Source organism: Bubalus kerabau, chromosome 5, assembly GCF_029407905.1.
Source record: "Bubalus kerabau isolate K-KA32 ecotype Philippines breed swamp buffalo chromosome 5, PCC_UOA_SB_1v2, whole genome shotgun sequence".
Taxonomy (NCBI): domain Eukaryota; kingdom Metazoa; phylum Chordata; class Mammalia; order Artiodactyla; family Bovidae; genus Bubalus; species Bubalus kerabau.
In genome coordinates, this window is record NC_073628.1 from 77,633,109 (window position 1) to 77,657,492 (window position 24,384).

A 24,384-nucleotide genomic window follows, 5' to 3' on the forward strand; every position below is an offset into this window, starting at 1 on the left:
AGTTAGGAGACAGCAATGTATTACTCCTGCCTGAGGGAGAGCTCCAGGTGCCTTCTTCACGCTGGATTTCCTGTTTACCCGTGTTTATGTCTTACCTGGAATGGCTCCCAAGTCCATCTCCACCTCTGACACCTCAAATAAACCTCGGTTAATACCTTCTCTGGGTTCATCTGGGTTTTCTGCATCTCTTCCTTTATTAGCCAGTTTTAGCACTTCAGGGCTGAAGTCCTGTTTAAATATCCACTTGGCTACACTGTCTGCAATGCCACCTACAGTTTGGAGACAAGAAAGAAAATGAACACTGGCAGCATTTGCCAAAAGGAGCCCACAGAGTGCAGGCTCTCAATGTCCTCACAAAGGCCTCAGCGCCACACTGGGTTAAGCCTGAAGTGGCCCCAAAGCCATGAGATTTACAGCAGTGTCGCCACGCACCACTCACCACTGAAGGCGAGTGGGATACTGGGTCTCTAAGGGCATCTTTACACTCCTGTAACGTATTAGCTAAATATTAATGTCTATCCACAATACCTTCAATGTCCACAAATTCAAACTGCATTTTACCAGGCACAGATGAAGGCATGAATACATCTTTAACATGCTTTCATTTAAACACAAGTGAAAACAAACTCATTAGCATGCTACTTGTGTCAAGGCTTCTTAGGGCAAAATACTATTTTTAATAGTCAAGAACTTGCCTCTCAAATATTTGAGGGCAAAATTTAGCCATAGTTAATTAATGGCATGATGCTGTACCATGTTTCAGTCACCAACATAGTCCAGAAAGTTATAAATCATAAAAAGCATTCACAATGAAGAGTCCTGCCTACTACCTAAAATAAATACAAGCTTCTGTAATGTATTAAAACTTTTCCTCTCAGTATTTCTTCCTATTTTGCTTCAAGTGTAAACCTTTTTAACAACAAGAATACAAAATCATGATTATCAGTGGAAATAAATGAGACCAGTGTACCCGGTGATCTAATTTCTTATGCTTGGCTTCTAAATCATTTGATAATTCCCATTCCAGGATCAAGTCCTGATCCTATTGCTCAAGTTAATATTAAAATGGTGTTCTACATTTTCACCAGGTGGCAGAACAGAGGATAGTTTGAGTTTACAATTTGGAAATCTTCACAAATCTTATACAGAATGAGAAGACGAGTTAACTAAATTAAAACCATAAATGCCATATTTAAACCCAGAAATAGTCATTCTAGTATCAAACGTCTGACAGAGATGCTGGTAATAAGGAGAGGAAGTATGTCATTATAAATCCAATATTTTAAGATATTTGTGGTCCTACAAGATGTTTAAGCACAGGAATCCAATGACTTTGGAATAGTAGAAAGTGATGCATTGAAAATGAGGTATAAAGTTCCATAGATATTAGGAGGAAGAAGAGAAAATTCGCAGTTAGTAGGTCATGAGAGGCTTCCTGGAGGAGGCAGCATTTGAGATGGGCCTTGGAAGTTGAGAAGAGGTAGGTGGTGGGTTATTTATTTACTTTTAAAATCTGAGTATATTTTTCTTTCAGTCATTTCTATTTAAAAACAAAACAAAACAAGGCCCCAGAAAGCTCATACCATAAAAATATAGATCTATGGCCACAAATGCACAAATAACTTCAGATTACCTTTTCCTCCTTCTAACAGCTTTTTCACTGAAAGCTTCGGGAGCGGCTCAGCCTGCAGCGAAGACACTTTGGAGGTCCGGGTGTTCGTTTTGCTGTGAAGCAGAGTCTGAAGCAGGAGACAGTCCTCCAGCTGTTTCAGGAGGAGTTTCCAGTATTCCGTGTCAAGAGAAAGGGCCTCCCAGGAATCGGTGAGGGCTTCCGAGTCAGTTCCTGAAACTGTTTGGGAAAACTAATAGAAAACACCCAGTTGATACTCTGGCTAAGAGTCTGGATCAACATTAACTTGAATGAACTTTTAACATGAAAGCCAACTGATCATCAGGATACATCACAAAGCGATACACAGATGCTGGCACACAAACATTACTACTTGGCTGGATGGAACATGAGGGTGAGGAGTAGACTGGAGACTTAGGGGCAATGCTGATGGAGTTCAGACATTTATGAAGAGACCTGTAGTGAGGCCCATGATTCAACCGACATGCACTGCAAAGGTTTCAGGCCCATCCCTGCAAGAGTTCCCAGATACTGACGGTTCTTCAGAATGTACAAGCCAACATAAAAAATGTATCTTAAATTTCTCTCTCTCCATTATTAGAAACATCATAAACCAGTCATAATGAATTTAGCCCCAAACTACTGAGACTGACAATGTTGAGTGAATCTCTACAGACCTATTTAAGTATCCTATCTAATTCAATGCAACATCCCCCTAGAAAAAATTTTTTGATTCACCATACGATACGAGGGGCATTAGTCTTGTCTTAATAAATTTTAGTCTTCAAGAGATGGGGAAAAGCCACAAAGTAAAAGGTCTACTGGAAGCTTTCATCTGAGTCACTCAACACTACGTGCCAAAACCACCCTTGTTTCTAAAAGAGGGATATAAATACAATTGTAGAAACTAAGAGCTGAAAGAAATCTGAGAAATAATGCTGTCTAACCCTGAGCCTTTTGAACGAGGACCTGCCTTCTAAAGGTGCTCACCACAGACCACCAGCTGTGAACACTAGGTCTCTGCCCTGACTCCAGTGCTTCTCCCCTTATGCCGTGTGGAGACTAGGTTCAAGGACGCATGTCATCTGAATAAACAACCAAAGAAGAACCCCTCATCTCCAGGAGACAGACAAGATCCTGCTGGACACATATCTCAAATCCTAGATGTTCCACACACTGACGACAATGCAGCCCACAAGGGGAAAGCAGTCGGGAGCCTGCTGGAGGGGAGCCCCCCTAGAGCCGCCCCCCTGCCCACTCACTTTCTTCTCGGTCAAGCTGTTGGATATCTGGGCAGCGACAGCATGCCCGACGTGCGCAGACAGCAGCGCGGCCCCGTTGTTCTCGGACTGAATACAGACCGTGCGCATCTGCTGCCACCACGGGGACACTGCCTGGGAATCCCAGGTCTCTTCGATGGCCACTACAGGCAAATGGCAGAAAAAGACACTCTTAGCTTGGCAAATTTTCCTTTTTAACCTTTGATGTTAAATATAATGTTAAAACCAAGTTTCCCATTGATGCATATGTGTATTTTTGAATGAACTGGAAAAAGAAGTCTTTATTTTATTCAGAACACTTACATTCCATGCTCTTAGGCATCTTGCTCTGAATCGATTGTACATCTCTGTTTGGAATACTTTCATCACTGATGAAAACTACTACTGAATGTTTTAATACAACAGATTATTGTTCTCATCATGCCAAAAATTGTAAGAAAAATATTACCTCCAACTACAGACCACTCAATTCACCTCACTGAACTCAGAAAACACACTGTTCGCTATCATTTTTGATGTTGATGCAAAATGTAAATTAAATTTTCATAAAGCACACTTTGAATGTATTAAGAGTTTTCTATGACTACATAAAGGATTCTCTCTAGTGAAATGTTTTGTACCTTCTAGTCTCCTTTTGTTACAAGGACGTATACTCCCTCCCTGTTTTTGTGGAATTTCAATACTGAACGTTGTTTCTGGGAGTGGAGACCACACTCCCGAGGAGCCAAACCTCAGCATCCACAGTGCTCACCTTTCATCTTGCTCAGGAGGTACAGCATCGTATGGAGACAGCAGACAGACTGAGGTTTGTCCAAAATATCTTTTTCCTTAGAAAGCCAAACACTCAGGAGCAGAGACTGAAATCAGATTTAAATCTTTATTGTAAAAAAAATATTTACCATAAACAAAATCTTGTACAATTTTAGACCATATGTGTATTCATGAGTGGTTCAGCCTTTCTGGTTGGTGCTTGCTTGTTACATGATGTAGTGTGAGGAGAACAAGGAACAAGGTAGCTTGTCTACCTTAAGAGATTCCTTATCTGTTGGGGATCAAAATCTCCCCATTTCCACCACTTCTTTAGGTTCAATACTACCCTTCAGTGCAAGCTTCTATTAAAGAACAAATCAGCAGAGAGGGTACTGCCAGCGAGCATGGATCACAGAAGGCTGGCCACAGGTTAGGACAGGAGGGCCTGGAGCTGTGGCTCTAGCCCTGGCCTTGGTCATGCAAAGAAACAGGGGACTTGGCAGTGGTTGGTGAGTATGTAATACTATCAAACTCCAATCTTCAAGTCACTGAGTCATGACAGATTTTAAAAGCACTTAAATCAACAGTGATTTTTAAAAATGAGCATATCTACTTAAAATTTTTAAAATTTGGGTTCATAAAATCTGTACACAGATAATTCTGGGCTAATGAAAACTTGAAAGGCATAGTGTCACATCTGTTAAGTGCTGGTGTGTGTGAAAGGTTTTGATTGCCTATAATTCTGCAATGTCTTTATGTTAAAAAAAAAACCTCTAATAAAATGAAAGGTTGACTATCAGTTTAAACGCATTAGTATATACAATTTTCAAAATTAAGAAGAGTAGGAAGCTGAAGGAGAAGTGTGTGAAGGAAATTAACTCAGGAGAATGACCTAAGGCAGATAAGTACCCGACAAGCCTATCTTCCCATTCGACAACAACAAGCTCTTGGGGCAGGGCTGACTACTGGGGTTTTACAAATGATAAGTAGGAAAAATAACTTACTTACTAACTTAGAACTAAAGTTTGAACTTAGATCTGCCTGATTGTACAAATATAAAAATATACACACACACTTTCTCCTATTTCTCCCCTTTTTGGTTTAACTTGTCTTTTAACCCTTTCACATCTCTCCCTTGATTAGCCTCCTTTATACTTCATCCTATCCATACACCTTTTCATTTTTTTAAAACTGGGTATGTCCTTTCATATTTGCCCTCATATCATAAGACAATGACAGTATTAACAACAATCAATGCTAATGGTTATTTAGAGCTTATTATGAGCCAAGCCACTAACTGCCTTCGTAAGTTAAGATACACAGAAAGCTGTATGGAGGGAGGACAGGATGGGGGTTCACTCTCACAAAAATGGGGTCGTATTATACCATGTTCATTCCACTTGCTACATAATATCCTCCGTCATCCACAACATTTTGACTGACTCTAGCCATTTATCAACGTTATTCCCTCTGTTTTAAACTTCTTCTTAACCTCATGCAGCACCGCTGTTTATAACAAGGCAGGCTAAAAAAAATGAATTACCTGCATGGACAAGAAAGACATTCCAGAATCATGTGGAAATTACTTCGTCTCAGTGTCTTGCGCACACACATTGTGAAGCAAATCAAAAGGAAATGAGGGGAAGTGGCAGAATTTATCTACTAGGTTCATGGCCAGGTTGCCATTTGACTCACCCTGATTAACTTTGGAGGCAAAATGTATGTCCGGGGGTTATGTTAAGAGTACACCAGGTTTCTAACGCACTATGTTCCTCAAAGTCTGATTTCATGTCCCCAACAGTAAGGGTTTCAAAGTGCTCACAAAGATTGCCAATCCAAAGGGTTGTTTTAAACTATATTATGTTTACACAAATTAAATGTCATGCCTTCACTCTATCTTCTCTGCACTCTTCTCATTTTTTCTTCAATTAACTGCTTCCTCATCTATCACTACATTTAGCAAGTCCTGAAACAAACAAAAAACCTTGTTCTTCTGCTTAACTCTCCTTTTCGTGTCTCTCTGAGATCTGCTCTTTCTATCTCTTGCCCAACTAGGTAATCTCTGCTTATAAGCTAAAGAGTGTTCTTGTTTTTTTAAACTTAAAAAATTCCAAACCAGTTACGCTTTTGTTTATGTGTAGAAAGTCAGTGTAAACAGAGGATGCTGTGGGCGTCTTTAGAACAGGATGAGACAACTTTAGAATCAAGTGACAGAAAGATTTTTTAAACTTCAGGAAAAATTAAGGGGAAAGGAGAAAAATAAGCAAAGTATAGAGCACAGAGAGAGGAACGTAGATACCTCGTAGAATACACGCACAGACATACACAACAGGGAAAGACGGTACCTGGAAGGTAAGTATTTCCGTAACTAGTGAATACAGAATAAGATATATTTTCAAAACATCGCAGCAAAGAATGGTAGGTTATGCATTATTCATAATGTAAACATTTGTATTAGAGATTCACACACTGTAAGTGTGAATCATGTTGTTTCATAATTGTTAATTCACATATATTTGAACAAAAGCCTGAATAATAGAATCCTTGAACAGAAATTTACTAAATTCATCTAACCAAGGAGTATCTAAGACTTGTTAGAACTTCCACCCAAGAAAGAAATACAAACTTCCAGGGATCTTTGGTGGGTGCGCCCAATGAGCTTTACCTTTTGCAAAATATCCTCCTATAACATTTACATCCTTAATGTTTTAGTCCTTCACTCAACAGAAATGCTGGCATACCTAGTGTGAGGCCACCTGCCAGCCTTGCCTGCCTATACTTCAAATAAATCTGTCTTGTCAGTCTTTTGGATGAGCCTTATTTCCACAGAATCTGAAACTTTATACAATTCCATTAAGGATAGTTTTAAACGTTGTGAAAAACTATCAGCTGTTGCCTGTGAATAACATCATCTGTGATTATACTAGATTGGGAAATCTTTTCAAATTAAAAAATGTATACAACCTAGATTACAAGTACCAAGTTTTTTCATGTACATAATTTCAATAAAACTATTTTTTCAAATATTTCAGAAGGAAAAAGAATTCAGAAAATAATCATCAGGAAAGAATAGAAAGAGCTAGCGTTTCAAATAATGTGCCTTTAAGACACTAGTAATAAATTTTGCTGTAAGACCTATCACTTTTTATTCATGACTGTTATATGTCTATATTCCTGAAAGTCTGTTACTCTTTTAACATTAAATAATAGATGTTAATCTATATTCTCTTTAAAAAAAATGACTTGAATTTTAATAACTCCAGAAAAATGTCACTGGTCTATATTGTGGCACTGGTATTAACTGCTTTGGGAAAGAGCAAGATATAAGCAGAACACATACCTGTTGCCTGGTGTACAAACCCCTGCACTTTATCTTCCCACAGCCAGATGGTTGAGTAACAGTGTGAGTGCGTGGGCTGCTATTTTGTCTAATCAATGTCACCACAATGACCAACCAGGCTCTTTTAAAAGCTAGTCTTACTGTACACTCATTTTCTTACTTTAATTCTTGGGCTTTTTTTTCCCCCCAAGAGAAGCTCCCTCTTCCCTTCCCATTCATTATAGCCTTTAAGTGAAAATGTCATATTTTTCTCCTTTTTACTCTGCACTCACAGGATTTTTTAAAATTAATTAATTATAAATTAAGTAAGGCTTCCCTGGAGGCTCAGACAGTAAAGAATCTGTCCGCAATGCAGGAGACCAGGGTTTGATCCCTGGGTCAGGAAAAGCCACTGGAGGAGGAAATGGCAACCAACCCCATTATTCCTGCCTGAAGAATGCCATGGACAGAAGACCCTGGCAGGCTACAGTCCATGGGGTCAAAAAGAGTTGGACATGACGAGTGACTAACATACAAATTAAGTAAACTAAAGTGAGTAAACTGTTTTTAAAATACTTTAAAAATACAGTATCTTCTATTACATTTGAAACAAAAATACTTTAAAAATAAAACATTTGTCTAGGAAAAATAATTCAGCCATTTGAGAGATGATTTCTTAAAAAGTGCTTAAATTTTAGCCAATTTTAGAAATTTAGTAGCACAGTAATACAGGTCACAGCCTGATGGGTTTAAAGCACAGAAATTTTCCATATAATACACATTACTCTATCACATTATAAAACACACACACACACATACACACACACACACTCTCCTCCGTCCATGGGATTTTCCAGGCAAGAGTACTGGAGTGGGGTGCCATTGCCTTCTCCGATATCTAAAGTAAAGTTTACTAATTTTAAGTTGGGTAAATAATACCATAAATGTGATAAAGTACATCTCCACCCAAAGTTCCCTTGTGCCTCTTTGACTCAATCTCCAACTCCCACTCTCAACCTCTAGCAAACATTCATCTCCTTTGTTACTCTATTTTTGCTTATTCTAGTATTTCATATAAAATCAACTGAAATCATAGGTAGGTACTCTTTTGTTTCTGGATCTTTTCACTTGGCCTAATGCTTCTGAGATTCATTTATGTCATTCTGTGTATCAGTAGTTCATTTCATTGTATGGTTACACCATACTTCATCCATTTATCAATTATTGAATACTTGGGTTGTTTCCAGTCTGGGTTGTTAGGAATAAAGCTGCTGTAAATAGTTTATGCCAAGTCTATGCAAACATACATTTTCATTGCTCTTGACTAAGTACCTAGGAGTAAGACTGCTGGATTTTATGGTAAATCTGTGTCCAACTTGATAAGAAACTTTCAAACTGTTTTCTACGGTGGTTGTATTAAGTTGCATTTCCATCATCTGTGTCGAGCATTCTGATTGCTCTACATCCTCATCAACACCGGATATGTCAGTCTTTTTAGTTTTAGTCATTCTCTGGGACAGAGGCCATCATGGTTTTATTTTTGCATTTCCCTAACGGCTAATTCCTGAACATCATTCAGGTAATTTTTTGCAATTTGTATGTATGTTTTGGTGACGTATCTGTTCAAATCCTTTGCTCATTTTTAAACTGTATTGTCTCATTACTGAGTTGTACAAATTCTTTGTACAACCTGGACACAATGCATTTATCAGATCTATGTTGTGTAAAAGAGACTTGCCTTTTCAATTTCTTAACAGTCTTAAAAAACAAAAGTTTTGACATTTCATGAAGCATAACTTATCAGTATTTTTCTTTTACAGTTCATGCTTTTTCTACCTTAAGAAACCTTTGTCTAAACTAAGCTTTCTCTGATGTTTTCTTCTATAGATTTTGTAGTTTTATCTCATATTGATATTTACGTTCCATTGGACTTAATTTTTTTAATATATGGCTTGAGGTATACGTGTGAGGTTTGTTTTCTTCCAGCCTTTGATCAAATTGCCAGAGATCAAATTGCCAACATCCACTGGATCACAGAAAAAGCAAGAGAGTTCCAGAAAAACATCTACTTCTGCTTTATTGACTTCGCCAAAGCCTTTGACTGTGTGGATCATAACAAACTGTGGAAAATTCTGAGAGATGGGAATACCAGACCACCTTATCTGCCTCCTGAGAAACTTGTATGCAGGATAAGAAGCAACACTTAGAACTGGACATGAACAATGGATTGGTTCAACATTGGGAAAGGAGTACATTAAGGGTGTATATTGCCATCCTGCTTACTTAACTTATATATGAAGTACATCATATGAAATGATGGGCTGGATGACTCACAAGCTGGAATCAAGATTGTTGGGAGAAATATCAACCACCTCGAATATGCAGATGGTACCACCTCAATGGCAGAAAGTAAAGAGGAACTAAAGAGCTTCTTGATAAAGGTAAAAGAGGAGAGTGAAAAAGCTGACTTAAAATTCAACATTCAAAAAACAAAGATAACGGCATCCAGTCCTAACACTTCATCACAAATAGAAGGGGGAAAGGTGGAAACTGTCAGATTTCATTTTCTTGGGCTTCAAAATCACTGCAGACAGTCACTGCAGCTATGAAAGAAAAGCTATGACAAACCTAGACAATGTATTAAAAACAGAGACATCACTTTGATAACAAAGGTCCATATAGTCAAAGCTATGGTTTTTCCAATAGTCAGGTATGGATGTAAGAGTTGGACCACAAAGAAGGCTGAGTGCTGAAGAATTGATGCTTTCGAACTGTGGTGCTAGAGAAGACTCTTGAGAGTCCCTTGGACAGCAGAGATCAAACCAGTCAATCCTAAAGGAAATCAACCCTGAATACCCATTGGAAGGACTGGTGCTGAAGCTGAAGCTCCAATACTTTGGCCACCTGATGTGAACAGCTGGCTCACTGGAAAAGACCCTGATGCTGGGAAAGACTGAGGGCAAGAGGGGAAAGGGGCAACAGAGGATGAGATGGTTGGATGGCATCACCGATTCGGTGAACATGAGTTTGAGCAAGCTCCAGGAGATAGTGAAGGACAGAAATCTGGTGTGCTGCAGTTCATGGGTCACAAAGAGTTGGACATGACTTAGCAGCTGAACAATAATGACCTCAGTTTTAATGTAAACAAAATTTAAATGAAACTGATTAAGCACAATAGAAAACAAGTAGTATACCATATTCATCTATTTCAGCATCTCAATTTTGAATGATAGGTAATAGTTATCTCCTTTTTAAAAACTTTTTAATTTGCAATAATTATAGATTCATTGGTGGCACAAAGGAGCACAGGGAGGTCCGTGGGCCCTTCTTGCAGTCTTCCCTCATGTTAACATCTTTACACAAAACCAAGAAACTGCCATTGGTGAAATCCATAAAGCTTGTTCAAATTTCACCAGTGATACAGGCACTCATTTTGCAGCATGCAATTTTATCATGTGTAGCACTGCATAACCGTCACCATGCAGACACTCCACCATGGCACAAAATCTCCCTCCTGTTAACGCTTTATAGCCACACCCTTCTCCCTGACATTCACCACTAACTCTTGGCAACCACTAATCTGTTCTCCATCTTTATGACTGTGTTATTTTGTGAATGTTATGAAAACAGAATCATGCAGTATGTATCTTTTTTGAAATTTTTTTTCTATTCACATATTTTCCTTATCATCCAAGCTACTGCTTCTACTAATAGTTCATTACTTTTTATTGCTGAGGGGTATTCCATGGTAAGAATGTGCCACAGTGTGTTTATCCATTTATCCACTAAAGGGCATGGAGCAGGTTTCAGTGTCTGGCTATTATGAATGAAGGCACTTATGAACAACCATGTGCAAGCAATGTGCACCTTTAACTGTACTTCCTGACATCTATACTGCAAAGGGAGGTAGGGCAAAATCCATTTTTAAAGGACTTACATGTTCAATTAAAACAATATCGTGGTCCAGTTATGTAAAGAATTCACATGCCCATGCAGGGGGACATGGGTTAGATCCCTGGTCCAGGAGGATCCCACGTACCTCGGGGCAACTAAGCCTGTGCCCTACAGCCTGTGCTCCGCAACAAGAGAAGCCATCAGAATGAGAAGCCTGTGCACCACAACTAGAGAGCAGGCCCTGCTCACCAGAACTAGAGAGAGCCTGTGAGCAGCAGCAAACACCCAGCACAGTTAAAAATACACAAACAAATGAATAAAAACTAATGTTAACATAGTCAACAAGTTCACAGAGGTAAAAGGCCCAAATCCTGGCCAAAACTTGAGATGTGAGTGGGCATGTGATAAAGGGTGTGCACGTGTGTATCTCTGTACATGTCGGGGGCAATCAAGAGCAGAACAAGTGATGTGGGGTAACTCCCTTGCCCTTTTCAGAAAGGGTGAAAATTTAGTGCTGTAGTTTTCCCACTGGATGATTCCTCAATTTATATTTGTTATGGCACAGAGATTAAATCCTAACACATATTCAAGGTCTGGGAATGTCTGATAATTCAATAATGCTTTAAGGAAACAGTTTTCTTCTCTAGATAAGATCTTTTTAGGCTAATATGAACATTTTTTTCTGATGATCCCAGTCCACTGTAAATGTATGCATACACAACAGACTCTAAATTTATTTTAGGCTAACCTTGTAATATGCTGGTTATAATTTACAGAGAATGAGAAAAATCAGATATTATTATTCAATTAAATACATGACTATACATTTCCTTGATCGTTTTTAGAAAGTTTTCATGTATGCTCTATAATACACTTTAGACAAGAGTTAAAAAAAAAAAAAGAGACAGCCACTTCCTGATGACATGAACGAGGAAGAACAGCATCCAGCAACAAGAAACCTTACCAACAACAGCTGGGGGCTAAGTCCCGCCGACTCCAAAGTGTGACACATTTCCTCAGTGGAGCTTTCTCCACATAAACACTTCCAAAAAAAGAAACTGCCTGGTAAAACAAAAACAAAACACGTCAACCAAGGCCTGCTTACCAAACTCAAAATCTTCCTGAATTGCAATCTAGATCCCTAGAGGAGCAAAACAACAGCAGAGAAGGGAAATCAATGGCTCAGTTTGTTTAAGTGATTAAAGCAGAAAGCAAATCATTACATGTCTCACACTGTCTCCTAAGTATACTTTTTAATTCAGTACCACTTTTATAAGACAGTGCCTACTATCCAGAGAGTCTTCCGTTGACTGTAAAACATACATTCAGTTCTTTGGTTAATTTAAAAAGAGGGAGGATTCAGAAAGTAGTTTATCATTCATTCTACCTACCCAAAGCCACATATTCCTCTTCACTTGTCTTCTTTATGTTGACCACATCTTTCTCATATTCTAAATATTCCAGGAATGTTTTCACAGGCAACACACCATCCTTATCGTCAGAAAATCGGACAGCAGTCCTGTTGTTCTCTTGCTTATACTTCTCTAACAAGGCCTGGAGCTTAAAGAGTTCTTTTTCATCCAGCCTTAGTAACACGGCCAAGTCCTTAAATTTAGGGAGGAAGGAAGTTATCAATAGACCATTTCTCTTTCTACGACTGCCATTATGTGTCAATTATCTGTCATTATCTGCCATATCTGTCATTATCACCTGAAACAAAATCCAAGACTATAAGCAAAAAATGACTTCTTAATTAATGTGATAGCTATGGTGTGCTCTGCTGAAAATGTAACTCTCAATTGATAAGTAGGATGCTATTTAAATAAAATAATCTTGAAACACTACATATTACTGAAAGTATCATTCTTAGCAAGTTTCTTGAGATTATTCAATACCCTTCTAAAATGTCTGATTTTTAATAAACATATATTATTGCTTAATCAGAAAAAAATGTAAGTGGTTGTTAATTGCCAACTCTTGTGATTCTGAGGAAACTAAACAACTATTTGAGATTTAATACTTGTTTTAGTAAGCAGCACAAACACTATAAAATAAAAGCAGTGGGCAACAGTCCTCACTGTATCTACATGTAAGTCCTCTCTATGGCTCTCAGGGTTGTAGAGGTTAAAAAGTAACAGATACAACCTGCCAGCCTTTCAAACTGTTTTCACATCAGATGTGCAGAAACATCTCCTGATACTACCACTGGTGGTGGCGGCAGTTTAGTTGCTCAGTTGTGTCCGCCTCTTTGAGACCTCATGGACTGCTGCCCACCAGGCTCCTCTGTCCATGGGATTCTCCAGGCAAGGATACTGGAGTGGGTAGCCATTCCCTTCTCCAGGGGATCTTCCCACCCCAGGCACCCTATAGGTATACTTAATCAACCTGAACTTTTCTGCTGCTTGAAAGTATTTTTCACTATTGGAGAAGTAATGGCAGAACAAAATCTGAAAAGTTGCCTTGTCACTTATCATGGCATTCACAGAAGAGTATTATGAAGAGATCATTAAAATACTTTATAATGAAACTGGAGCCTATTATACAGAGTGAAGTAAGCCAGAAAGAAAAACACCAATACAGTCTACTAACGCATATATATGGAATTTAGAAAGATGGTAACAATAACCCTGTGTACAAGACAGCAAAAGAGACACTGATGTATAGAACAGTCTTATGGACTCTGTGAGAGAGGGAGAGGGTGGGAAGATTTGGGAGAATGGCATTGAAACATGTAAAATATCATGTATGAAACGAGTTGCCAGTCCAGGTTCGATGCACGATACTGGATGCTTGGGGCTGGTGCACTGGGACGACCCAGAGGGATGGAGTGGGGAGGGAGGAAGGAGGAGGGTTCGGGATGGGGAACACATGTATACCTGTGGCGGATTCATTTTGATATTTGGCAAAACTAATACAGTTATGTAAAGTTTAAAAATAAAATAAAATTAAAAAAATAAATAAATAAAATACTTTATAAAATTCATCTATAATACCAAAGATTTAAAAAAAAATGTTAGACTGTGTAGGTTATTTTCAATACTGAGAGGAAATATTTTCAGTATTTGCCACCTCTCATTTTTGTTTAAAATTTGTTAATTTCTATACATGTATTTACAATAATAGGCAACTGTTTTAAAACTCAATGAGCTTTCAGATGTACCAAATATGTTTTTTAAAAGCGTTACCAGTGCCTTGACAAATCACTAAAGTCACTTTAATGGTTTTCCTTTAGCTAAGTAAAAGACATGAGACACTGAAGCCACCAATCTGTGCACGGTCACACAGTACTTGAGGGAAGAGAGGACAATATTTCTCTCTGTTCTCTATCAAGAGAAATTCTATTTCTCTGCAGAGAAAGTAGGAATTTTGTATACTCTCCTAGAAATGAGCAATATTGCACTTGTACTATAATAAGGATTATAAGGTCCTATCACTTTTTTATATTTTGAAGAATAAAACCATAGAACATTTTCTACAATTACTTTAAACAGTCTGATGTAAGATGGAACTATCTTCAAAACGTATTCTATTATGTAGTAAACAACAGCAGTATGAGTTTACTAACAACAACACAGAAAAGCTGGTCTCTTCTGCTTGTTAGAATCATTTTCTTTAAAAGAAATAGAAAATTTGCTACTTTCGTTCATTGCACATTTTTGATTAGCAAACCCTGTCGAAAAGAAGTTGTAAGAAGCAATTTTATAAAAGAACTTAAGGAAAACCAAATGATTCTAGGTACTGACAATGGATTAACAACAAGTTCAATATTCAAGCCTAAATAACATAAATTTAGGAGCAAGGCACAGAAAGCCAGCAGGGATCTTGTAAAGAACATAAACCTTTACACATTAAAAAAAAAAAAACCCTTAATATTTGTACTTCTTTACTATCAATTAAAAAATAAAAAATAACCAAAGAGATGATTTTGTATAATGAATAATGGGATTACTTACATTATCAGAGAATGGTGTATCTGAATGAAAATCAGTGGAATTTAATTGACTAACAGACTCATAAAGATGGAGTAATTTCAATTTATTGGCACAAAATTGTAGCAGTCCTTCATCAACAGACTCAAGCTCTACAAGGTAGAAAGAAAAAATACATTAAAGAGATATATTTAACAGACTGATAAAAATACCTTAATTTTATATAATTCCTTGATGTTCCATTTTATAATATTGCTATATTTTCAATATAACAAATTAAGAAGGCAAAAATAATTTTTCTATCATGCAAAGTGTCTAAATTTTTAAATGAAGGTGCTCTAATAGTGGGAAAGGAGGAGAAAAAGAAAGAAATAAAACAGAGATATTTTAGTCTAGTACTCAAATTTAAACAAATATTTTGGAAACAGGTTTGAAAATATCCTCCCCTCAGTCCCTAACTCAAATGTTGTCTATTATTCTCATACCCTGAGAAAAGACAATTGGAAAGCTGCCTGGCTCTTCTTATCACGGTGGTCAAAGATACTATAATTCAACCAGAAACTGGACTGTAACACAGGCATCCTCAAGAGAGGCTGAGAAAGAGACCAAAAGTAGAATTCCACCCGCATCAGTCAGGTTTCTTGTCAAAGTTAATGTGGAAAAATACCCACTCTCTGCATAGTACATTCCTGTATGATAAAGGCAGACACTGAAAACTGCAAGACTCTGTTATGGGATACAGTAACATGGAAGATTGTCTATGTGCTCACAGCCAAAATAAAATTTAGCATACTCAATACTTGTAATTTTTAGGACTCTCATTTGTGGGTAGAACTTGAAGCTAGTGATGTTACAGAACTCCGACAATGGTGTTTGGTTTACTCCTAGCCCAGTGCAAGCTAAATTTTAATATATTTTTTGACGTTTTAAAAAAATCCTTAGGGGGATAGGGAGATTTTAGAAGTGTACTATACCTTTTAAAAGAGGTATTTCTAACATGTTGTATGCACTAAGGGAGTTTTCTATTTGCCAAAAGTCAATTTTACATGTGTTAAGAAAAAAATTTCAAAATCAGGATGCTTACTGTCCTGCAACAGCATTATTATTTATTTATCTGTTTATTTTTTGGTCATACCATGCAGCATGTGGCATCTCAGTTCCTCCACCAGGGAACTGAACCAGTGCCCCCTGTGGTGGAAGTAGAGTCTGAACCACTGGACCACCAGGGAAGTCCCCTGGAACAGCATATTACGCTTTATCTAGTAAGCCACTCTAGGCTGGCTTAAATATGAAGCCTCCTGGCAGTTCAGGGGTTGGGACTCTCCCTTCCAACATAGGCACTGAGGGTGTGATTTTTGGTCAAGGAGCTAAGATCCCATGTGCCTTGTGGCCAAAAAAAACCCAAAACATAACACAGAAACAGTATTGTAACAAATTCAATAAAGATATAATTCACACAATAAGCAAGCAAAAAATCATAACTAGATGAAGTCAGTATACCACATACTACATTTTTAACTGATGTTAGGAATTCAGAATAAATTTTTCTAGCTCAGCTGGATAGAATATGGAGTTACAACCCCACAGTTACAGATGTAATTCTTTTCCAGACAAATATATTCTGAACAGTAAAAAAACAATCAGAACTGGTCATGTAATCATAGTCTGTGATTCTGGAAACCCTAGTTCCATTCATCAGGGAAGGGGATGAAAAAATATGGATTCCATACACTGACAAAACATTAATCAAAGCATAGAATTTAGAGAAAAAAATCATTATCATGGTCAAAACAACATTACTGAGAGTTAAAATACAATGGCAGCACGACAGCCTGGTTGCTTTTTTGCTCCCCACCAGCTATCTTGTCCCCACATGCCAATGGCTTTCAAAACGCTTTACAACTATTATCACAATAGTCACGTCCCATCATTCTATCTTTCCTCATAATAGATGGATTCAAATGAAAAATATTTACAGTAAGAAAGAGAGTCAACATACTCAGAGAAAGATTAGTAGCCTACACTGAACAGGGAATTTTAAAAGTCCCCAATGATAAAGGTATGAAATAAGTTTTCTTCTTTCTTATACATTGTTTCTTATACATATTACCACATCAAGGTAACAGAACGGCATCATAAATAGTTAATACTTCCTATGGTCAGAGTTACAGAATTTGAGGTGAGACCATAAACAAACCCTATTACCTTGATTTTTCAAAGTGTCCATTAATGTCTGAGTGATGTTTTTAAGGCAGGAAAATGGTAAACGTTCGCTTGCCAATATGCTTTCCAATGCCTAGAAGAAAAAGAAAAAAAAGAAAGAAAGTGAAGTCGTTCAGTTGTGTCCGACTCTTTGAGACCCCATGGACTGTAGCCTACCAGGCTCCTTCGTCCATGGGATTTTCCAGGCAAGAGTACTGGAGCAGGTTGCCACTGCCTTCTCCAGAGTATCTTTCCAACCCAGAAATTGAACCCGGGTCTCCCACATTACAGGCAGATGCTTTTACCGTCTAAGCCACCAGGGAAGCTGCCTAGAAAAAAGATAAGGAACAATTTTCGTAATTACAAGGCAAAGATCTTGGTTTTTAAATTTTACATTTATGCCCATGGTTTCACTGCCCCAAGTTTCAAAGGGAAACTCCATTTTAAGATGTATTAATCATCTGAGAGCTTAAGTTGCATCATAAGTAATATGTAATCAATTTCATGTCATGCCAAATATGGTACCATGACAAAAAGTCCAGACTGAGAATGAAACAACTTGGAAGGCAACTGAAGTTCAACAGGATGGCCGAGACAGAGATAAAGTTATTCATCGGTAAGAGTTTAGTATATATGCATAAAGGAAAAGCAGACATTGCCATTGTCATGCCAGTAATAAAAGCTGGCAACTTAATTACTGCTATGTTACTGTGCTTGAGCATGGCTGGCTGTATCCACAGGCCAGTCTAGATGAATATATTTCCCACCTCTCCATGCCTACTCTCTTCCTGCCCACTAGTAGATATTTAAGAATCTTCATCATTACTTCACTCCTAAAAGAGCAACCATCAGAATCACTAGTGGGTTACACACAGCACTTAAAGTTCACACTAGTCCTTTCATATCAGCATGTTAAACTGAATTTTGAATTATGAGATTAAACAGTATAAAAGGTAGGCTATGAATGTGGCATGAGACAAATAACAAATTAACAGACTTCATCCAACAACAACTCTGTGTGTCTGTGGGTGAGAAACAGGTGCAAAGAGAGGGCAGCTCTGGAGGTTGGGCCAGCCTAGCATGACGCAAATGCATGGAGGATATAAAGAAAGTGACCCAGGGACTTCCCTGGTGGTCCACTGGTTAGGAATCCGCCTTTCAATGCAGGGAACACAGGTTTGATCCCCAGTCAAAGAACGGCTGCCTGCAATGCGGGAGACCCGGGTTCGATCCCTGGGTCGGGAAGATCCCCTGGAGAAGGGAATGGCAACACACTCCAGTATTCTTGCCTAGAGAACCCCATGGACAGAGAAGTCTGGTGGGCTACAGTCCATGGGGTCGCAAAGAGTCGGACACGACTGAGCGACTTCACTTACTTACTTACAAAGAACGGCTGCCAGGCAACGAAGTCTGAGCACAAGAGCCTGTGTGCCACAACTAGAGAGCCTGTGCACCACAACAAAAGATCCCAAATGCTGAAACGAACATCCTACGTGCTGCAACTAAGACCCAAAGTAGCTAAATAAATGAATAAAGTATTAAATAAAAAGACAGAAAGTGATCGAAAAAGGCAAATACCTAGGAAAATGTCATCTGCCTCTGCTGTGTCTACTATCACACAAGTGAGCAGCTCACTGCCTTACTAATACTATTCAGTCTTCAAAGTCTAAACTGGTTTCTTTCCTCCCTTAACTGTTGTAAAACAATACACAAATTTCACTATTAGGTTGTTTAGTATTTTTTATAAAATTCACAGCTTCATACGAACTTCAGTAGTATTAAAAAAATTAAGGAAACAGTTTGTACTGTTCTAAAGTTTCCTGATTTTATTGTTCTATGATGTAAAAAAGATGGTATTAAAATGAGAAAAATTATGTGGGTTCTGACCCTCCCTTTCTAAGACTAAGCTCTAAACTGCTCTCCACATGCTCACTCTGTCAAAAGAATCACATTTAATAATGGAAAATTTGCCCCAAGGAAAATGAGAACCAATTAGTACTGTCAGTGGAGTGGAAAACACAATTAAAAGTCAGAAACCTGTCAGTTTTACAATAAAATGATAGTGTTTTTAGAAAATGAGTGCCATAACAGAATAAGAGGGATAGAAAGAAACCAGTATTCACTAAATCATCCTACTATTTCAGATGCTGTGTATTATGAAAATGATGCATTTGGTAAGGTCCTATTTGAAGGAGCTTAAAAGATATAAAAAGGAAAAAGCTGGGGAGCTAGGACTAATACACATGAAATAATCAGAAAACAAGTGTAATCAGCCCTCTGTATCCATTGGTTCCTCATTTACGGATTCAACCAACCATGGACTGAAAATACTCGGAAAGAAAAAAATTCCACAAAGTTCCTAAAAGCAACTGTGAATTTGCCTCATACTTGCAACTATTTACACAGCACTTACGCTGTATTTACAACTGTTTACATAGCACTTACACTGTGTTAGGTATTACAAGTAATCTAGAGAGGATTTAAAGTATACAAGAGGATGTGCATAGGTTATATGCAAATACTACACAATTTTATGGGGCTTCCTTGATAGCTCAGTTGGTAAAGAATCCGCCTGCAATGCAAGAGACCCCAGTTCAATTCCTGGGTCGGGAAGATCCCGTGAAGGAGGGATAGGCTATTCACTCCAGTATTCTTGGGCTTCCCTTGTGGCTCAGCTGGTAAAGAAGCCACCTGCAATGTGGGAGGCCTGGGTTCGATCCCTGGGTTGGGAAGATGCCCTGGAGAAGGGAAAGGCTACCCACTCCAGTATTCTGGCCTGGAGAACTCCACGGACTGTATAGTCCACGGGGCCACAAAGAGTTGGACACAACTGAGCAACTGTCACTTCACACAGTTTTATAAAGGGACTTGAGCACCTTCAGATTTAGGTATTCACAGGGGGTCCTGGAATCAACACCCCCGGGGAATCTGAGTGAGACTGCAGTCATTAGCCCTCCGTTCTGATTAAAAGCGGAGTTCAGAGGCATCCCTGAGGACCGACGCGCCATGTCAGAACCCAAGCAGCAGCGGCAGGGATTTGGGTAAGAGGAGTGGCAGTTAACGTAACGAGCTACCATATTACAACCAGGAGCCTGGAAAAGGCAACAAGTCTTGATTATTCCATGAGAAGCTAAGAAGCAACAGGGCCTCTTCTACAGTATCAATGTGAATGTAAATTAGTACAAGTATTTTGAGAAGTAATTTATCAACAACCAGCCAGAAGCTCATACCCTAGAGATTCCACTCTAAGGTATAAACTCAAGAGAAATTCTTACATTTGTACGCCAGGAAACACTGTACAAGAATAATCACACTCTCGTTGGTAACAGCAAAAAACTGAGAACAACGTAAATGTCCACAGACAATGAATAAATAAATGGCAGTCACAGAGTGGAATTCATACATTACACGAGTTAGCTGCAGGCAGCAATGCAGAGAACTTCCAGAAACACAATGGTAAGAGAATATCGAGTAGGTCACAAAGAAGAGAGAGTAGGACTCGATTCACTTCAAGTTCAAAGAAGTGGAAAATGCATCACTATGTTTTAAAGGAGTCATACAGAAATGCTATAAGCAAAAGAGGAACACAAAATTCTAAACACTGGTTACTTTAGGAATGGGAGAAGGGATGGGAGGAGGAGGGACACGCAGGGAGGGCTCTTCAGAGTTCCTGGTAACATCCTGTTTCCTAAGGTGGGTGGTCAAACACAGCTTTGTCTTATTATTATTAATTTGAATATATGTTATGTATGGGTTTTCGTGTATATAAAACACACATACTTCCATGTATGGTAGTATTACTTAATCAAAAAAGAAGAAAGACAAAAGAGACAATAGAAACTTTTGCATGGGGATGTAAAAAAAGGATGAACATGCATAAAAACACAGAAAGAGGATTTTGGCCTGTCATGTTTTTGGAAGGAAATAGGAAAATACAGATTTTATTAAGAAGGGAATGTAACAGTTACTTGGCAGGAAAGATCTTTTATTTTATACACTTACTTGTTTTTTGGTTGCAGGGTATTTAATATCAAGAATTAATTCCTTTATTTCTGTTTCAATCAAATCTAGAAAGAAAATTAACCAAAATAAGATTTTGGTTCACTTTTACGACAGGTAAACTTTATTCTAAAAGAAAAACACATGTATTTGCACTATCGGTCAGTCTGAAGGATTTCTGAGTCCTCTTGGAAATTACTGTTTTATTGTTACAAATTTTAATAATCCCTCGATGGCATGCTTCATCCTTCAGAATAATTCCAATAAAAGCTTAACATGATTACTTGTACCTCATCTCATTCCACAAAGGAGTTGCAACAGCTTATAAATGCACTAAAGTGTTTTGCTTGCTCCATTTAGAATATTCTATTAACTTTAAAAATGCCATGACAGTATCCTTCATTTTTATTAAAGGACACCTACCAAGATTGGGACATTTTGCTTTCAGCAAGGTTCCCAGTTTCTTCACTAAGTGCATGTCCTTGGCTCGTTCACTCTTCTTATCGCTAAAACAAAAAAATACAACAAGTTCTTAAAGAAAGTGAAGCTGTTTTCCTTCTAATTCTGATACATCCAAATTTCTTTTTCTTTTCTACGCTTCCTATTTAACTTTAAAGGGATCAGTCTAGAGAGAAATAAAACAATAGCTACAAAACAAAGCTATATTTAAAATGAATAACCAACAAGAACCTACTGTATACCATAGGGAACTCTGTTCAGTGTTGTGTGGCAGTCTGGATGGGAGGGGAATTTGGGGAAGAATGGATACATGTATATGTATGGCTGAGTCCCTTTGCTGTCTACCTGAAACTATCACAACAGTGTTAATCTGCCATACTACAGTCTAAAATTAAAAGTTTAATATATATGTATAAAAGGACTGGGAAAAGTCAGTAGAGGGACATAATAAGCTGGCACGCGATACAACTTACCTCAATGCTAAGTGGAAAGGAACACTGACTGTTTTCACACTTCCAGACACTGGATCAACTAGGCAGATCTGGTAAGTCTGGGGCTGCCAACTCTGACTAGTAATGTTATTTAAGCCCATTATTTTATAGCCAGGATACAGAAGCCTGAGGAAATCACAAACCAATATGGTAAGCCACGGAGTTTATATGCCGCAACAAAAGATCCACGTGATGCAATGAAGATCCAGGGTGCCACAACAAAGCCCCAAGGCAGCCAAATAAATATTTTAAAAAAAGTAAAATAGAACCTAACTGCCAGGGTTCTACCTTGTTAAAATGTGCTAGAAAATCACATAAACACAACCAGGCTGATGTCGCAGTGGCAAACAAAGCACTCACATGACTTGGTATCATCACCAAGGGAATCGGAAGGAATCTTTCCTTTCCAGCCTCCACAGTGTAAGGAGGGATGGGGACAAGTGGGGCACCAAAGCTGACTTTAATTCAGTAGTGTATCACGGCCTCCTCAGTAAGATTCCTTTGTTACTAAACACTTAATCCATAATTACATAGCAGGCACTCATGGGGAAAAACCACAATAAAGGACATTTTAATTTTCAACCAACTTGCAATCTAATTAAGTAGCTTTAAACAGAAGCTTTACTTGAACAAAAGCATTTCTTTTTGCAGCCAGGAAAAGGCTAGGGTTTGCGGCTTACCTGCAGTACTTTCCCACGTTGAAAGCGCCAACTCGAGGGCCCTGCTGTGTACTCCACACTTCTAAAATGCCCCTCCGTGGTGCATAGATCACAAGGAACTGAGCCACTCGACTTGGGCCCTGAGGACTTCCAAATGGGGAAAAGTCTCCCTTTTCTGGGACTCGTTCGTGGAGGTCCTCTACAATCTGGATCCAACCAGTCTGTGCATCTCGATACCCTTAGAGACAGAGGAAAGGGAAAGCCACTTAGATATGGAATCTAGGTTTAGCAGAGCCTTCTGAAGCACTCCAGAATGTTTTAGTCAGGGGGGCTCAAGAAAAGCAATAAACGTATATTCTCTTTTATTATGAAATATATTAAACAGAAAAAAATTATAATTATGACAAATCCTAAATCGCCAAGTCTCGTTAAAATGTCAGTTTGCTACAGTTGGTTCTGATCACACTTTCTTTTTTAAGACGAAATCAGTTATCATGGAAGGTTCCCTGATTTCCATCCCTTCCTCCCTCTCTTTAAAAAAATGTGGAGAGAATTTAAGGTTCAGATTTAAAGTAAAAATCCAATTAAAATAGAAGATCAAACTGGTTTCCTGCAATTCAGGTCCCTTGGTGGCACACAGAAAGAGGGAGGACATGGGCTGCAGAGCAACGGGAAGCAACGCTGGCCTGTGAGAAGGAACATGCAGCTGACATGCCTTCCTATTCCCTCTCTTCCCAGTAACGGGGAGGAAAAGGACAGAGTGCGCGAGCTGCAGAAGGACAGGCCACACGGCAGATCACCAGAGTGGATCTGGACCAATTGGTATATATTCTGGAAAAGTCTTGCTGAGAACATACCCTGGAAGTTATTTCAGAAGACAAGCACCATGTCAGGGAGAAATGATGTATCTGCTACCTTGAAAACTATTTCTAAAGACATTTAAACATGTGGCAAGTAAACACTGCAGGAATTCTTTGGCAAGAAGGTAAAAGTGGCCTCAGTCAGGTCCAGAGTTTAAATTTAATGCTCTCAAATCCATTATTCCTCACAATGCTAAAAACAGACCAGATTGCATCAAAATTGTGGTTTCTAACTAACAGTCTCTGCTGACATGTTAATATTAAAGATGATTACAAACAATGAATTCCCTCTCCTCCTTAGTCAAAAGGATTTATTTTATTCAGGTTGAAAATGTGCCAATATATTTTTAAGTCTCCCTTATAGTTAGGTTTGCTATGTGACTAAGTCCTAAATAATGTATTGCAGAAAAAGCTTGGCAAGATTTCTGAAAATAACTTCAAAGTAGATTAAGGTGGTAGTCTTTCTGTCCCCTTCTTCCTTCCTGGGATGCATGTAAGATGGCTGGAGCTTCAGCAGCCATTTGGACCTTCATGGGGAAGCTACATGGAATAAGACTGAGTTCCTGAGGATGTCATGTGATATCATACTGATCCTGTACATAGCTCTGTGCTTGTCACTAAATGTAACTTCTAACAGACAATGTTACCAAGACACTTAAATGAACTGACCCAGGCATATGGATATGGAACTCAAATTTTAAAAAAATGAATCTTGCTAGGTTTTGCCGTCTTGAATCTAAAAAACCCGGCATTCTAGTTTTGGAAAGATTTGATTCAAGCATGGCCCTGCAAACTGCAATGAACCTTGCAGGGGCAAGAAACTGAATTCAGGAACTGACAATGTCAGTGAGAACTGAAAAGAAGGACATAAGGAAGAGTTTTTAAGTACCTATGAGTTGGTCAAACTTAAAG

General features: G+C 38.4%; 1 protein-coding gene across 2 annotated transcripts in view; it reads right to left on the bottom strand.

Annotated features, from left to right (window-relative positions):
- The window catches only part of RAB3GAP2 (RAB3 GTPase activating non-catalytic protein subunit 2), a 100,908-nt gene that overhangs the window by 15,783 nt on the left and 60,741 nt on the right, over positions 1–24,384 (bottom strand). For both annotated transcript variants that reach the window (XM_055581924.1, XM_055581925.1), the window contains 12 exons: positions 22,634–22,850; positions 21,936–22,079; positions 21,427–21,509; positions 21,007–21,071; positions 17,008–17,098; positions 14,827–14,954; positions 12,265–12,478; positions 11,838–11,935; positions 3,662–3,767; positions 2,893–3,053; positions 1,634–1,862; positions 96–269 (listed from right to left, as the gene is read on the bottom strand). In XM_055581924.1, the coding sequence (XP_055437899.1) occupies positions 96–269; positions 1,634–1,862; positions 2,893–3,053; positions 3,662–3,767; positions 11,838–11,935; positions 12,265–12,478; positions 14,827–14,954; positions 17,008–17,098; positions 21,007–21,071; positions 21,427–21,509; positions 21,936–22,079; positions 22,634–22,850 (1,710 nt within the window). The remainder of the gene's footprint in view (positions 1–95; positions 270–1,633; positions 1,863–2,892; positions 3,054–3,661; positions 3,768–11,837; positions 11,936–12,264; positions 12,479–14,826; positions 14,955–17,007; positions 17,099–21,006; positions 21,072–21,426; positions 21,510–21,935; positions 22,080–22,633; positions 22,851–24,384) is intronic.